Genomic DNA, 17,017 nt, shown 5'->3' with positions numbered 1-17,017 from the left:
CCTCTCTGCACTATGGCTTCTGCACCAGCAATTTCTAGATTCTCTTTTTGTTCTAAGCTGTCCAACTACCTCCACACTTGGACCTTTAGTGAAAAGCTTCTGTAAGCCTCTGAGTTATCTCCTAAGTACACGTGGGTTCTAACTTGAAGTCACATATGAAGCATATTAGGCCTCCCCAGTACACTAGTTTGGGATTTTTGCTGCTGTGCTGCTCTGAGGCCACTTTTTAAATTACGTCAGGGCTGAGTCATTAGCAGAGAACTGAATGCCTGAAATGGAGTCATTAGCAGCCAGGCAGACCAAAACCTCACCTGCCAGGAAAAGACCGTTCTAGCTCTTGCTTCTTTCATATTTAAGCCATCTCCAGGACTCAAGCTAGAAGCTTAATTACCATTATGCAAAGTTTGAACTGATGCTCAAAATCAGAAGTGCATATACAATGGCAAATCATGACCTGGGTTTCTGCGTGTCTCCAGCTATTTCACTGAATAAAATAATAAAAGGGCTAAATACATATGTGCCTTCCTAATAAAAATATTATTAAATATTTAAAATATTAAAACTATATAAAAAACTAATGTTCAGAAGTAAGCTAAAAACTAGTAAGTTAATGAAAGTTAACCAAGTTGGAAAAAAATCAGTAGAAAAGATTGCACTTACAAAAGACATTTTCCAACTGTATTATCCTCATCCTATGAGATATATAAGTTGCCAGATAATTGGCTGAGGCCGTTGTTACTCATTATTACTTTGGATACTCTTCTCTACTGCCCTGGTCCTTGCCACCATGAGAACTTCCTGTCTCCCAGCACTTAGGTCAGTGGAAGCCCTCTAGTGTAAGGGAAATGGTATGCTGAGTATCAGGTTCTGCTGAGCATCGCCTTCCAAACTAACAGTGATTTTCAGTACTTAGCAGAATTCAAAATTTGCCAAACTTAAGTTACACATTTAAAAGCAAAATGTCCTCTTTTTTCTAGATGAAACATTTAAGACTGTTAGGTTAATTTCTTGAAATCTTAAAGCTATTAAACTACTGTTATTTCCTTCAGACAGACACCCAAATATCAGCTTTTAAAATTGAGGCAGTGGGTCAACCACTATTGCCATAGTGGCTGATAAATATTTGATTTAAGAAACCTGCAAGTGACTGTGAACTGCCACCAGCTATCTTCTGGTTTTGTAATCTGCTTGCTTGATGCTACAGCGGCTGCTGATCTGAAAATGTACTGTATCCAAGATAAGAATGAGAATGGTGGCCGTGAGATGAGCCCTGGATAGAGGCCTCAGCCCCAAGCTCTCTTTGAGTTTAAGAAGCCAGGTTCCAAATAGACTTCCAGAGAGTTGGCTGTCTGGGATGCAAAACTTTGATGTTAAAGTTACAGGTTTCCACTGAGTCTCAGAAGTATGACTTAATATGCAACATTCCATGTTTGAGGAAAAGTGACAGTGGAACATTTTGGGCATAAGGTAGAACACTGTACTTTGAGCAATATATTCCAAAATCATTTAATTTTACTTGATGTTCTCTATTAAGGGGGTAGATAAGGGATAATAAATTCTAAATAATGGATGTTTTCTCCCTTTTCATTTAGTGTGTCTCTGACCATTGGCAATGCTTACAATCGGTGATGGTTTTAGATTACTAATAACAGATAGTAATCAGCTTTTCTTGAAAATGCACTGCTAATTTCCTGTATTACCTTAAATAGACAGCTGAATGCAACAATTACACTGACTGCATGCTTCTTCTAGGAGGTGAAACAATGAGGGAAATTTTGGACCTTACTTTCTTCTAGGTGAGAAGCCAAATTTAAGGCTCACAGTATAAACCTTAAAAAGATTTGCGAGCACAAGTGCACAAAGACTCAATTTTGGGGAAACCTATACCATTTTTTTTCTTCTCATTTAGAAGAATCCATCTGATTACCAGATAAGAGAACTCAGTAAACAGCCTGACTTCGTTTCTTAGGCAAGCCTAAATTGCTGGAAAGCACCCGTGTGCACCTCCTGACCCCCACAAGTTCCCGATTGGCCCCATCAAGCTTCTTCACTTGCCCTCACACTGCTCAGTGTGACGCCTCTGTGACTGAGGCACTTCCCTCTATTGAAATGCCCTTCTCCTTCATTGTTCAAGGTGTAGGTCAAGTACAGCTATGGAGCACCCACCATGGTCTCCGCTACTGGACTGTTAACAGTTTGCAGGAGGAAAGGGATGATATCCCAGAGTCTGCCAAGAGAAGCTAGAACAGGGGTTTCTGAATGAACAGATGCCTTGTTGAGGGAATGCCTCTTGTTCCTGCTGTCGATGCTCTCGGCGTCTGCAGGGATAGCTAGCTGGAGGGCTCCCAGATACAGTTTTCTATTCAGTTAATATATATGAAACCCCAGGTCTGCAGGTCTGTGTACTAAGAAGAAGAGCTACCTTGTAGCAGAATATGTGCAAATAAAGTTTAAAACAAAACCAACAGACCTACCTAACTTGGCCCCCAGTCCTCTCTGGTTAGTACCCCTTTTTTCTGCTTTGCTTAACAACAGAATTTTATGTAAGAATTACCTACAAGTACTGTCTCCATTTCTTACCTCCTCATCCAACACTGAGGCCAACCATGCCACTGAGATTGCTCCTGAAAGTCATGAACAGCTTCCATTTTATCAAATTCAAGGGTCACGTCTTAGCCCTCATCTTATTTGACTTCTCAATAACGTTAGAGTCTTGAAATACTTCTTCGTTTTTAAGATAGCACACCTTTAAAATTTTTCTTCTACTTCATCAGCTACTTCTTTACTGGATTTCTAAACATCATGTGTCTTGGGACCCTTCCCTTCTCTATCTACAGTTATTCCAATATGTAATCTCAGTCCATGGCTTTCAATACTACATATGTGCTGAAGGTTCCCACATTTGTACCTTTCCCATGAACTCTAGACTCCAGATTATAGACCCAGCTGTCTGCTTGGCATCTCTACACAGACGTCTGTAAGCACCTCACACTTAAAGTGTTCCAAACAGAACTCCAGATTTTCCCCTCCCTAGTCCTGCCCATTTCAGGGAATGGCAATTTACTTCCCCAATATCCTGGTATAAAAATATGTAGAAGCAATCTTTGATTCTTTTCCTTTTCCTCTCCTACATTCAATTCAGATGCAAGGCCTGTCAACTCTATCTCCAGAACAAGAATCGAGTCCATCTACTTCTTCCCATTTCCGCTGCCACCATCTTAGTCCAGCCCACCACTCTCTCCTGGGGTGCCCCGTCTAATCCATTCTCCACACTGAAATTCTTCAAACTATGAATCAGACTGTATTTACCTCCTTGCTTCAAACCCTTCAGTGACTTCCTACTTCACTTAGAGTAAAATCAAACTGTTGACCAAGGCTGCAAGGCATGGGATCTTCTGGCAACCATCTTTCTCTGACCTTATGCCCCTGCTCACTGCATTCTAGTCATGCGTGCTTTCTTCCTACTCCTTAAACATCTCATGTTCATACTGCTCTTGGGACCTCTGCATCATCTATTCTCTCCACCTGGAATGTATGCATCTCAGCTTTTTGCACCTCTTGCTTCCTCTCATCAATCAGGTCCCAGCTTCAATGTCACACTCTCAGAAAAGATCCTGCCTTAGAAAAGGCCTAAAGTAGCCCTTCAATTATTCCCATCACCACAGTTAATTTTCACTGATTATGAACTTATTTCTTAATTTTTTGTTTCTTCATCCCTATGTACTTAGTATACAGTATCTAGAACAGTATCAAGCATATAAGAACTCAAATCTTAATTGAACAAAATCCTAATATATATAACAATATATTATGCACATATATGTATAGAGTTCACTGAGGAGGTAAAAAATATATAAAAATGAGTCCATTGTGACTCTAAATAAGGAAGTATGAGCTAAGCAACAGTTAAGAAAACTTCTATATGAATATCAGTTTTTTTAAGGTTAAAAAAAGGAGGGGCACCATGGTAACAGTAGAGCACAGTGGGAGTAGAAAGGCCTTTGTTCTGTGATCTAATTTATATCTACCATTAAGCTGCATACTCTTGGACACTCTACTTAATCTCTCTGATGAATACTTGCTCTTTATAGGGTAGATGCAAGAATTCAATCAGATTAGGCTAACACATAATATGTATTAAATTAATATTAGTATCCCCTCTGTATAGTCCCTACCCTTGAGAAATTTAGCCTTAAAACATATTTAAAAAGAAAAGAAACCTACATTTTCTTAATAAAGATCCTTAGTACTCTTAAGAAATAGAGAATTTAACAATTTACACTAAAGAATAGAACATGGCAAAGAACACTAGAATAAATGGGCTCTGAGTTATTCTTTTAACCCTTACTTTATACTGACTGCTATAATGGACTTAAAAAAAAAAGATTTCCATTTTATGGATAAGGAAACTGAAGCTCAGCGCCTTTAAATAACTCACTAAATGTGAATAGTCACACTCGGATTCAGGTAGTCTCCAGAGAGAATACTTTAAACCATGTATTACTGGATTTTTAGGCCTCAAACAAGTAAAACTTATCAACTTTTGCACAAACATTTCCTGGTTTTTAAGACTCAGTTTAATTTTTTCTTCACAACCAACTTAAATTATCCTACTCTGTACAGTAGATTTTTACTGATAAAAATCTTTTTTTTCTTAATGGAGGCACTGGGTGTTGAACCCAGGACCTCATGCATGCTAAGCAAGCATTCTACCACTGAGCTATATCCGGTAATAATGTCTTGCTTATGCTTCAAATAAACTTGCCAGTAAGGACTAGGTCCCCTATTCCTTAGTGCTCAAGAAATGTTTGGAGTTTCCTATGTACATAGTAGCCTCAGTTGCTAAGTGACTCAAAATGTTAAAAAGCTTTCTAAAGGCATATATGAGGTAGCTGGAAAGACTAAAAAGAATTATGGAACTAAAAAAAAAAAGGATATGTGGTCTGTATATTTCTAGAAACTTGTCCATTTCTTCTAGGTTGTACAATTTGTTGGCCTATAATTGTTCCCCGTATTCTCTTACTGTTTTTATATTTCTGTGGTATTGGTTGTTATTTCTGCTCTTTCTTTTTTTGTTTATTTGGGATTAGCAGATACAAACTACTCTACATGTAAAATAAATAAATAATAAGGTCCTACTGTACAGCACAGGGAACTATATTCAATATCTTGTTATAACCTATAATGAAGAATATATACATGTATAAATGAATCACTTTGCTGCACACCAGAAACTAACACAACACTGTAAATCAACTATACTTCAATTAAAAAAAAAGGACAAATGTTGTATATACATATTCTACTGGGCAAGGATTCTTTAATAATGTCTTGCTATGTGCTTGTTTCAAAACATTAAATTTCAACAATTTAACTGTTGGATTTAAAAATCCAGGGGAAGTTTCACTATTCAAAGAGGTTAAAACAGCAAAAATTCCCACTTGGTCCAGGCATACATTTCCATGAGCCTTTCTGGACCCAAAGGGCACCGTAACGTTAACCTATTCACTCACAATGCAAGAGGACAAAAGATGTACCCCTCCAATTAGAAGTCAAAATTAATTCAACAAAAATCTTATTAGTGTTTGTTTTTAAAAATGACTAACACAATTGGCTCATTCCCAGTTTTTACTTATCTTAAAAGATTATGTACTTTCTAAAACTTGTACCTGCCAGAGCTATGGCCAGGTGATTCTGGGGCCACTTTTGTTACCATCATTAACTAAAATAATCCTCATATTGAAAAGTGGGCTCTTTCTGTCCTCCTGAGCCTTGTGGTCCAAATGTCACTGCTAAGGCTGATCTGTTCACTATGCTCTTTCCCGAGGAAGCCTTAACAGAGAAGAGGCCCTGTCTAGGTAGTTCTCTTAGCAATGAAAAGGATATTTTCCATTTTAGAAAACAACAACAAACAAAATCTATGTAACTGATAATTCTCCTGCCACAAATACCTAGAAATAAATACTAGACAGATACATAACAAAAATTATTTTACACTATAGTTGAGTTCACAAGAAAGAAAGGCAAATCTCTACATGGTGGAAACAAAGATGGAACTAAAACCCACAATGGTCAGTATGTAATCTGACGCTGTGGTGAATTTAGTGATTATTTTCATAATCAGGGATTGGGTATTACCCTCCAAGACAGAAGATGAGGCATAAAGCCTAAGGAAGGTAGAGAGAAGTGACCCCCCCCCACATAAAGGCTAAGACTCTTGAAGAGCTGTATCATCAACCTTCAGTGAAAGAGTGGGAAATTAATAAGCTGGGACTGGGCAAATGCCATACCTGGGTTTAAGGCTCACTGTTATACAATGTAGTTCAGGAACTCCCAAATTGAAAAATTAACATAAAAACTAGACCTAGGCCAGTGCTATCCCTGGAGTGCCTAGCAGATACAAAACCAAAATTGCTGTGTGGAAGGACATCCACACAAAAAGGTCACAAGGGAGTCTCACAGAAAAAAAAAAGAACTACTAAAGATGAGCTTAAACACTACAAGAAACCCAAGAAATACTTCAGTAAGCGCTAGAAGCAGCACACGAAATAACACAAATAGATTCCTAAAAATGAGAAATTTAAAGAATGACAATGTGAAAGATACAAAATATGTATATTTAAAATGAGTAAACATAATACAAGGACTAAAAACATTTAGAAAAAATACATTACAAAAAATAAGAATTTCTAAAAAAGAATAAAATAGAACTCACAGAAGTAAAAAATACAATGAAATATGGGGGGGAAGTAAATTAAAAAAATACAATAGGCATTACAAAAGCAGCAGCTGAAGAATCTGTGCACTGGAAGATATGAAGACGTTACCTGGTATATTACGAGTATATGCAAGAGGGGTTAAGCAATGTGGGGGAAAGAATGAGGTTTATTTATGCTGAATAAGAAATGAAGAAGGGGAGAACAGTAAAAAAATGAGGAAAGGATAACATTTGAAGAGGTAACATATGAGAATTTTCCAAAATTGATGAAAGCTATCAATCCTCAGATCAATAAGCACCAATCTTAAACAGAACTCAAACTAAACTTATATCTAGATGCACTTTTTAAAAAAGCAGAATATTGGAGACAAAGGAAAAATCTTAAAAGAACCAGAGAAAAAAGGTAGATTACCTCCAAAGGAGTAATTAGAATGATTTATAAACAGCAACCACAGAGGTCAGAAAAAAATGGAATATTTTTAAAGTATTAAAGAAAAAAAAGAAAAGAAAAACCTTGTCAATTTACAGCTCTATGTTTAGCTAAACTATTAATATTGAGAGCAAAGACTTTTCAAAGACCGGCAGAAAACTTACTACTAACAATCCTTCACTGGAAAAAACTATTTAAAAGTGTACTTTTAAAAACAGAGGAACTGAATCTAAAGAAGGAAGGAATGGGATTTATAAGAAACTGGTAAACATGTAGCTATATCCAAACAAGCACTGATTGTGAAGCCACAATAATTATAACTAATTTGGGATGATTTAAAAACAAGGTAAAATGAAACTATCAGATAACAGAAACACTGCACGTAGCAGAAATTCATTAACATTCAGGAACAAGTTAGAGCAAGTCACATTGGAGCCATGGTTCTTACATTCTGATGTGCATCAGAATCACCTGAAAGGCTTATTAAAACACAGACTACTGAGCCTGGTCCCTCACATTTCTGACCTAACAGAAGGTCTGAAGTGGAGACTGAAAATTTGCATTTCTAACAAGTTCCTAAATGATGCTGATAATGTTACTCGAGGACTCCTTTGGAAAGCAATACATTTGATTTTTAGGTCAAATATGTATGTTAAAAAATTAAAGGTAAACACTCAGATAACTAAAGTGTATCATTTACAACCCAAAGAAGGGGAAAAGGGGGAGTAAAGAAAAATAAACCAATCCCAAAGAAGTCAGGAAAGTAGGAAAAAAAGATAGAAATAAATATAACTCTCTAATCAATCACAATGAAATGAATTGACTAAATTCACTAGTTAAAAGACAAAGATGGACAGACAATAAAAAACAAAATTCTGCTATATGTTGAATATATTATAAAGTTGAAGTAATTAAGACAGTCTTGGTAATGGCACAGAGACAAAGTGACCAATGAAATAGAACAGAAAACTCAGAACTGACCCATGCACACATGGAATTCTGACATATGACAGCAGTGACACTGCGATCATTAAGAAAAAGATAAACTACTCAATAAACAAAGCCAGGACAACTCGTATCCATAAGGGAAAAAAATGAAATTGGACTCCTAGTTCATACTATATATAAAATTCAATTTAGAATTAAATACTTAAATATATTTGAATGTGAAAAGCAAAACTTTAAAACTTTTAGAAGAAAATACAGGAATAGGGGAGGGTTTCTTAAACAAGACACAAAAAGAATCATAAAAAAAATTGGTAAATTCAACTACCTTAAAATCAAATTTGTTTCTTAAAAGACACTGTAAGAAAGTGAAAAGATAAACCTAAAAAGACTGAAAGGATATTTATAATACACATAACTGAAAAAGAGTTAAAATGCAGAAGAGGTAAAGAACACCTGCAAATCAATATAACTACCAACAGTACATTAAAAATGGGTACAAGATACAAACATTTCGAAGAAGAAACAACATGATCAAACAAAAAGATATTCAGCACCATTAGAAATCAGGGGACTGAACTGAAGACCACAATGATTTGTCATTTAAAACTCATTAGATTGACAAAAATTAAGAAATCAATGTCAGAGGATGCATCAAAGAAGACTCTTATGTTCTGCTAGTGGTGTAAATTAGTAAAATCACTCTGGTAAACAATTTAATGTTATTTTATAAAATTGAGCATACCCTGCAACTCAGCAATTTTACTCCCACCTATACCCTAGAGAATCTCTTACATCTTTGCTCCAGAAGACATGACAAGAATGTTCCTAGAAGCAAGGGTTATGTTAGTAAAGATCTGGAAACAACCCAAATGTCCATCTACTGGAAAATGGATACATTGTAGGGTATTTCCACAATAGGATTCTGTACGTCAGTGAACATACATGAACCACAGCTATAAGCAACATGAGTAAATAAAAGTAAAACAAAATAACACAAAAAAGCAAATTCTAGAAGAGTATCCAGAATATGATACCATTTTTTAAAAAGCTAAAAAAAATAAACATATTATACAAATTTTTAAAAAGCAGAGAAAGCAAAAATCTTTGTCAGTGGTTACAGTGAGTGGGGATGACAGATGGCTGAGGTAAGGAGGAATATCTAAGTGGATGGCAGTTAGTGATAATGGTAATTCTTGGATTGGGTATGGGGAGTGGGATCGAGTGCACCTTAACATTACTATACATAACTTCGTAATTTAAGTAAGCGTGTGTGTGTATGTGTAGACACACACACACATATACTTTCCATTCTTTGGTAGGTATTAAACATGTTTTAAAAGTAAAATAGGGATGAGGGAGTGTATAGCTCAGTGGTAGAGTGCATGCTTAGCATGCATTAGGTCCTGGGTTTAATCCCCAGTACCTTCATAAAGAAAAGTAAAAAAGGAGTAAAATAAGACTAAAATATGCTAGTTGATATTAACTGCAATGGGAACCAAATCCCCAGTCCAATACTTACTGGTCAAGGGTCTTATAGTAAATGTCCAGATCCTTGTTCACAAGCTCTGTTGTTCTCATAACAATCATCATTTCCCTATACTTTTCTTCAGCATCCCGAAATTGAGGTTCTTGAAGTTCTTTCTTAAAACGAATAATTGCTTCCTCATAACCATGCTGTCGTCCTATTGCCAAACCATGATTTCTTTTTATATTTTCTTTTTTTTCTTCCAACTTCTGATGTTCACTAGGAGGGAAAATGACAAATGAGGACCATTTTTAGCTTTTAAAGCAAGCTCAAATGGAAAAGCCAGATCTCTTTAAATAAGTATCATTTTATCATTCTCCTTAACAATCAGTATATGATAACAGTCTCTCCCTGGTTTTTACTTAAGACTTCAATACTAAAGAAAATTTTCTTCATTCCGAATCTTGGAAGCATCCAGGTTTCTAAACACCTGATATTCGTGTGCTTAATAAAAAGAACTCTCACTACATGTGAACACTAAAAAGTTCCTGACGTTTAGACACTAACCTAAGTGAAGTACTCTTGGGGATTAATATTACAAATTCACAAACTTCTGTTTGTGGACTGAGACTGCACAATTACCAACTCTGAGAAGTCTCTGAGTAACAGGTGTCATCATTTTATTCACAGTATGTCAGACAAAATAAACTCACATCTCAAACTATTAATTTATGCAGTAATATTTACTAAAAGTTTGTATGCCTCCATGAAAACAAAATTTCTCTTGCACAAGTATAAAGAGCATTAATAATGACCAAAAAAGTCAAATACTTAAGCTTTTCTTGTAACTTGGTAGGTAATTCAGATTTTAATGTGCTCTAAAAATCTTCATTTAACAATTACTAATTAAGCACCCTCTTATTTGCCAGGCACTGCTCTCAAGTTTATGGGCTTCCTTACAGAAGTGGCTTGATTATCTGTTTTATTGACATTTCTGTTGCATCCTGGCTGAAGAAAAGTTTGAAAAAGAAGAGTTGTGCTTAGTAGTCTGAATGAAGGTAAAAAGTAGTGTTATGTACCAGTCACAGAAGGAATTGTAAAAATTTCTCGTTTTTGTCTTCAGGAGCAAAAAATAAATTGTTTCATTTAAAAGTTTCTTCCATAAGTTTCACTTTTCAACCTGTCACCAAGAGCACCAACATTACAGCATTAAAGAAATGAGGGTTGGGAGCTAGGGTATCTGGGTAACATTCCTGGCTTTTATCATAATTTCCTGTGATTTTTTTTCTGGGTCTTAGTGTCCTAATGCATACAAAATGAAGAGGCTGAAAGATGAAGAGCTCTTCTAGTTATTAAGTCTGATTTCCTTGTTATATGACACAGATTTTAAATAGCTACAACCAATAGAACTAAAACCAAGAGAATTTACAGTAACAAAGGAGTAACCATTTGTTAGGCTTCATAAACTAAGTTAAATTTCAATTGACTATATCCTTTAGAAAAGCTTAAGCATTCTTTGACCCAGATGTCTTTCTGAAGTCAAGAAAAAAAATGAAAAATCTACAAGGAATGGCTTAGTGAACGAGAGGCCTATATTCAACCAGCAGAGGTGTTTCCAAAATATCTGTGTGTCTAGTACAAGCTCTTATACCATCTAATGCCATAGCATCAACCAGGTTCTTATAGAATTCCTAAGGCAAGTCTAAGACAGACAAAGCAAGAATAAAATCTTTTCTGCTGTAGCAAGAAGGGAGCAACTACAGTAAATACCAACAAAACCAGATGAAAAAAGAATCAGATTAATCGTTTAAAAAAAGTGATCTTGCTGGCACATGATTATAACTGTGACCATCTAGAATGGGCCTCCAATGACAAACTGCTCTGGCAGTAACTCCACTGGCAATATGATAGAAGGCACAAGCTCTGACTCAAGCAGGGTCCAGAGGCCATATATTCTTTCTGCTTGGTATCATTATCTTACGAAGCATGTTAGCAGAAGTCTGGGAACTTGGTATTTTTAATACTGGCCATCACTGCAGTGTGACGGTTTTTTTTTTTTTAATTGAAGTATAGCTGATTCACAATGTTGTGTCAGTTGCTGGTGTACAGCACAGTGATTCAGTCATACATATATATTCATTTCATTATAGTTATTATAAGACATTGAATATAATTTCTTATGCTATATAGTAGGATTGTTGTTTATCTATTTTATATATAGTAGTCTGACTATAAATTCTGTATTACTTCTTTAGTAATTCAGTTTGTAAGGCCATGAAATATGTTTGTATAAAAACTGCCCACTTTCCTATAAGTATGAAGGGACACACAGGCTGCAGGTTTAAATTCTCTTTAGAAAACATGTATTGAATATTTTTTACATTTCAATAATAAAGAACTCTATTTAAACTAAAGACTATTTTTAAAAACACACTTTTTCATTTGTAAAACCTGCATTTGACCCATTTCCTTCAAATGTTGTTTTCTTTCTTCTTCAACTTCTTTTAGTTCTTCGTTTCTTTTTCTTAAAGTAAGGTTATCCTGTAGCCATCTTTCTTGTATCTAAATATAAATATTAAATCTGTTAACAAAAACAATCAATTATCAACATGTGATTCATAGCAGGCAACTGCTGACAGGTAGTGCTAATTCTGCCTTACTTAGAATCATGTGAAACTCAGCAGAGAAAGAATAAACCAGTGTGAAGGAATCCCCAGACCTGGACTAATCCAGATGGCCCATATACTCACAAAACAGAAATTTAAATGATGGGATTAAAATAATATAATTACATGTTTTAATGTTTTATACCTACCCCCACACCGCTGGATCATCTTGCATAGGAACTTCACAATGGAGCATACCAATCTAAATGATCACAAGAGAACAGTACTACCATCAAAGTCTCCCCCACTTTTTCCCCCCTAGTTTTATTTGTCTCCTGTTAGGTACTGTGAAGTATGTTGGGTAAGATCTTTACCTTCAAGGTGACACATAATCATACAAGGCAGTAAGAAGTTTCACAAAAACAGTAAGTCTCTGTACTTGGTGACACTTTTCTGGCCATGGACTTGAAATGAAAATTTTTAAACTTAGCTGTTCTTCTTGAGCAGTTCTGTCCTTAAAAAATGACCAAATCACTTCGTGGCAGCAGCAGCACCAATACAATTATTTCAGTAGTTATAATGGACTATGCCTAGCACCTAACATTCGCGGATCTGCATTGGTGGTTCTGGGAGCCCAAAAACTGGGGGACTCCAGAGTGGGTGGCTGATATTCCCGCAGCTAAGGCAGGGACAAAGGCAGTGACAAAGGCAGCATCAACAAAGAGTACTTTGTAAGCCTGCATAACAAGAGACAGACACCACCACAGAGGGCACTTCCCAGTGGACATCTCCTGTGGAGGTACACTCAGTGACTTCTTCCCAGCTGAAGCGCTCCAACCCTGCCTACCACACACTGCAGCTCAGAAACGGATCTAGAAGCCTATATTCCAGCAACAGGGGAGCAGATCTGGCCTGTCTCAAGGCTGTGACAACCACAGAACAATAAAGGAGGCTGTGCTCAACAGCAACAATCAGGGCAGGCTGTGATCACCACAACACCAACCACACCCCCAATCAAAGGGATAATATAATAGCCAACACAAAGAAGAAAGATGTGGCAACCATCCATACTAAGAACAGCCCTCGTAACTGAACTATTAGGTACACAATCTACACAGGAACGCTCCCATTTTAAATAAAAACAAATGAAAAAACAGCCCTTCAAGACCACAGTAGATAATTGATACTCCTAAATCCACAGAGCCAGAGAAACATAAGTAAAATGAAGAAGCAGAGGAACCACTCCCAATTAAAAGAACAAGAGAAGTCCCTGAAAGAATGAACAATGAGATAGACCTCGACAGTCTACTACATCATGACTTCAAAAAGGTGGTGATAAAAGCACTGAAGGAAATAAGAGGGACTATGAATAGAGATGCATAATACTATGAAAAGGAAACAAACTATAAAGAGGAGCCAACTAAAAACAGAAAACTCTAATAACCGAAAATTTCCCCAACCTGGGAAAGGAAACAGTCACCGAAGTCCAGGAAGCACAGAGAGTTCCACACAGGATCAGCCCAAAGAGGAACATACCAAGGCACATAGTAATCAAATTGATAAAAATTAAGGATAAGGAGAAAATATTAAAATTAACAAGAGAAAAGCAACAAATAACATATAAGGTAACTCCCATAAGATTATCAGCTGAAGAAGAAAGAGAAAAAAAAAAGACCTATAAAAACAAAACCAAAACAATAAAAATATCAATAAGAAGATATGTATTGATATATATAATGGAATACTACTGCGCCATAAAAAAGAACAAAATAATGCCATTTGCAGCAACATGAATGGACCTGGAGATCATCATTCTAAGTGAACTGACTCTAGGATGCTTGAGAGAGCCCCTGAGGCATCTCAAGAGAAAAATACTAAACTAACTAGGATTGTTTGGTATGTTGAATTACATGGGAAGCATTGTCAAGTGAGTGATAAGCCTCCTCAGATGATACGGTATGAGTAAGTGTTGTTAATATAGATATTCTAGAAATTATATAAAGCTTCTGAAATGTAGATACATCCTAGTCTAATGCTGTCAGTCCTAGTCTAATGCTGTCAGTCATAATCCTAGTTATCTTAATATGTATGTCACAGCAATGTGATTAAGCTTCTCTGTCAAAACCATTGTAATCTGATCTTTAAAAAAAATGCAAGCACATCAGATTTCATGGCTTACATTTTATATACTTACTACTCTCCTGGTTTCATTACCTTCTTATCCTCACTCCCACATTATCTCATTTTCCCATTAATTTAAAATGTTATTTGGCATTGCTCTATGTAGATAAGTTAGTAAACAATTTCTGGAAAAAGACAGGTTACAAAAGTAAACTAATATAGTCAGAGCCACTAAATTTAGGCCACCAACTTGAAAATGGTCATAGATTGGTAAATCTTAAATGATTTCTCTATGTATATGGCCATTAATGATTTATAGATTGTGATTTTAAATAGGCAACCCACATATGAGCTAGTGCTAACTATTTTGTTATATATGCATTATAAATTTCTATAGCATTTATAAGATGGCAGAGATTCAATTTGCCTTTGACTGGTATTCATATATTTGAAATTCCTGGCACTACAGCCAGCAACTCTGCAGAAAACTGATAAAACTAATCTTCAAAGAGATTTTTAACCACTACTTATAACCAAATGATTAAAGCATTCGAATAGCAAATTTTGTTTAAAACAGCAGAAACAGAGAAACGGGGTTTTAAAACTTAACTTATGCCTCTATAGGTCATGTTGAAAATATTTTCTCAATGTGATTTTGATTATACTGTGGAAATTAGGTTCTTTAACAGAGAAAGTAAACAAAAAAGGAATTAACTGAAAAATGACTTAATATATAGATATTTTACTTAACAGACAACCTTTAAGAATGATATCTAGAAGTGAGATTGAGAATTGGCAGAAGTGGAGGGAAACTTAATTTTATGCTTTTATGTTTAAACTTTTACTGAAAATAAAAAAGAAAGAAGTGAAGAAGAAAAGACAATGTTATTAGAATTGCTTTTCTCTCCTGCTTGCATTTTTACTCAATGCAAATAGTGAAAATAAAAGTACAAAACAAAACAAAGAATGTTACTGGTATAAGTGCCACCATAGTAACAAAAAAAAGACCTACCTTCTGTGTATCAATGTCTTGTCTCATGATTCCCATTTCATTATTAATCTTTTCTTTGTGTTTCTCACATTCACTTAGTTGAGCTATTACTTTATCAAGTTCATTTTCTTTTTGCTACAAAAAGAAACTTCCTTAAGCACAAGACATAAAAATATAAACAAATAAATAATTTTAAATTATATTAAATTAGTTTTAAATTACCTTCTTATAGTCATCTTTTCCATCTTGAATGTAATTCTCAATGTCTTTCACATAACGATGAATATTTTTAACCTTCTCTTTGATATCATTTATCTGTAAAAAAAATTATTAAATATACACTGGTTAGAACTAAGGCATTTAAGAAGATTTATTTCCAAGGAATGTCTTACATAAAAGTAATAAAAACTTAATAGGAGAGTACAGTGAAACACTGCTTGGAAGTCAGAAGCCTTGGGTTCCAATTTCTATCACCAGCAAATTTTCTTTCAAATAAATTTTATGATTTCCCTATGGGATTAGATTAAATAGTCGAATTCTCAATTTCTATTTTAGATCAAGAAGCAAAATAATTTAAATTTAATCTTTATTCTAAGAAAACATTTTAATGTCAAGATTATATGTCACAAATCTGAAAATACTATTTTATGTTTTTAATTTCATGTAAAATACTGGTATCTAACATGATACTCTGAATATAATCATTTTAATATGTATTTTTATTAAGTAAATTTATAAATGAAATCTTACTTTATCCTGTGCTATTTTGTTGCTTGTATTTTTTTTGTTGATTAATTCTTCTTTCTCCTGCTGGAACTTTTCCAGTGTTGTTTCCAAAGGGCTTACTTGCTCTTTAGCATCCTAAAGATATAAAAAATATAAATTCTTATAAAACATTCCATTACTTTATTTTAGGTGTCAGACTTTACAGTCATAATAAAATCACTTTCTATTTGCCAGGCTTTAAAAATCAACTCGTCTTCTCCTTCCCACAACCCTATGGGAAAGGTACCATTATTTTCATGCTGTATTTCAGATGAGTAAACAAGCACAGAAATGACTTGTCCAGGGTCCCAAAAGCCAGTAAATTTAAAGAGCCAGGATTCAAATCCTGTCCAGGTCCAGTGTCTCTCTTAATCACTATCTATATTGTGTTAGTCACTGATTTGATTCTTAACCTAAGTAAGCCATGTGCTCCCAATTACACGAGCACGTGGCTTTAGGTATACATTTTTGAGTTTGTAGGGTCCATATCAGCCCTGTGTGACTAAAGAATAGAAAAGCTCTTTCAGTCAAGGTCTTTTTTTAACAGATGGAAATATGACTGTAAAGGAACTTTTGACTTTAAGCTTAGTTTGCTGAGGCTAAGTAGATATTTTATGGTAATAAAAGCTTACCGGTACACACATGTTGGTGTGTCCACATCTATTTTGAAAGGAAAGGGTCTTGCAAATAACAAACTATTTTACTAATCAGAAGTCCATGTTATTTGGCCCTGTAACATCTCTACAGCATAATTACATGATAACCACTATTCAAAAACAACGATCCTCAAGCACTTTTAAGATCCTGAACTATCTAATGAATCCATAAAGGTAGAAATGATTATTTAGTATTACTTAAAGGTGGGTATATTTTATCATATTGGGAAGTGGTTTTGTGTGGTGGAAAGTCAGATGTCTCAGACGTCAGGAGACCTACTTGAAAATTAACCCTGACTTCTACTAAATGCATGGAC

The 17,017-nt window shown here is 35.2% G+C and overlaps 2 protein-coding genes across 7 annotated transcripts in view; one reads left to right on the top strand and one right to left on the bottom strand.

The window, feature by feature from the left end:
- The window catches only part of RAD50 (RAD50 double strand break repair protein), a 105,673-nt gene that overhangs the window by 13,753 nt on the left and 74,903 nt on the right, over positions 1–17,017 (bottom strand). For 2 of the 3 annotated variants that reach the window (XM_064483921.1, XM_010981305.3), the window contains 5 exons: positions 16,030–16,140; positions 15,502–15,594; positions 15,301–15,414; positions 11,996–12,123; positions 9,616–9,840 (listed from right to left, as the gene is read on the bottom strand). In XM_064483921.1, coding sequence (XP_064339991.1) covers positions 9,616–9,840; positions 11,996–12,123; positions 15,301–15,414; positions 15,502–15,594; positions 16,030–16,140 — 671 coding nt within the window. Of the gene's footprint in view, positions 1–9,615; positions 9,841–11,995; positions 12,124–12,376; positions 12,430–15,300; positions 15,415–15,501; positions 15,595–16,029; positions 16,141–17,017 lie in introns of those variants that run through there. The other variant, XR_010380195.1, reaches the window with a different exon arrangement.
- The window catches only part of KIF3A (kinesin family member 3A), a 200,546-nt gene that overhangs the window by 129,021 nt on the left and 54,508 nt on the right, over positions 1–17,017 (top strand). The window contains exon 19 of one of the 4 annotated variants that reach the window (XM_031448981.2): positions 10,491–11,012. The exons of 1 other annotated variant lie outside the window; for it this stretch is intronic. In XM_031448981.2, the coding sequence (XP_031304841.1) occupies positions 10,491–10,605 (115 nt within the window). In that variant the 3' untranslated portion in view covers positions 10,606–11,012. Of the gene's footprint in view, positions 1–10,490; positions 11,013–17,017 lie in introns of those variants that run through there. 2 more of the 4 variants (XM_031448982.2, XM_031448983.2) reach the window with 2 other exon arrangements.

Source organism: Camelus dromedarius, chromosome 3 (assembly GCF_036321535.1).
Source record: "Camelus dromedarius isolate mCamDro1 chromosome 3, mCamDro1.pat, whole genome shotgun sequence".
Classification (NCBI taxonomy): Eukaryota; Metazoa; Chordata; class Mammalia; order Artiodactyla; family Camelidae; genus Camelus; species Camelus dromedarius.
The sequence above is the reverse complement of the archived record's forward strand: the minus strand, read 5'-3'. Positions and strand labels throughout refer to the sequence as shown.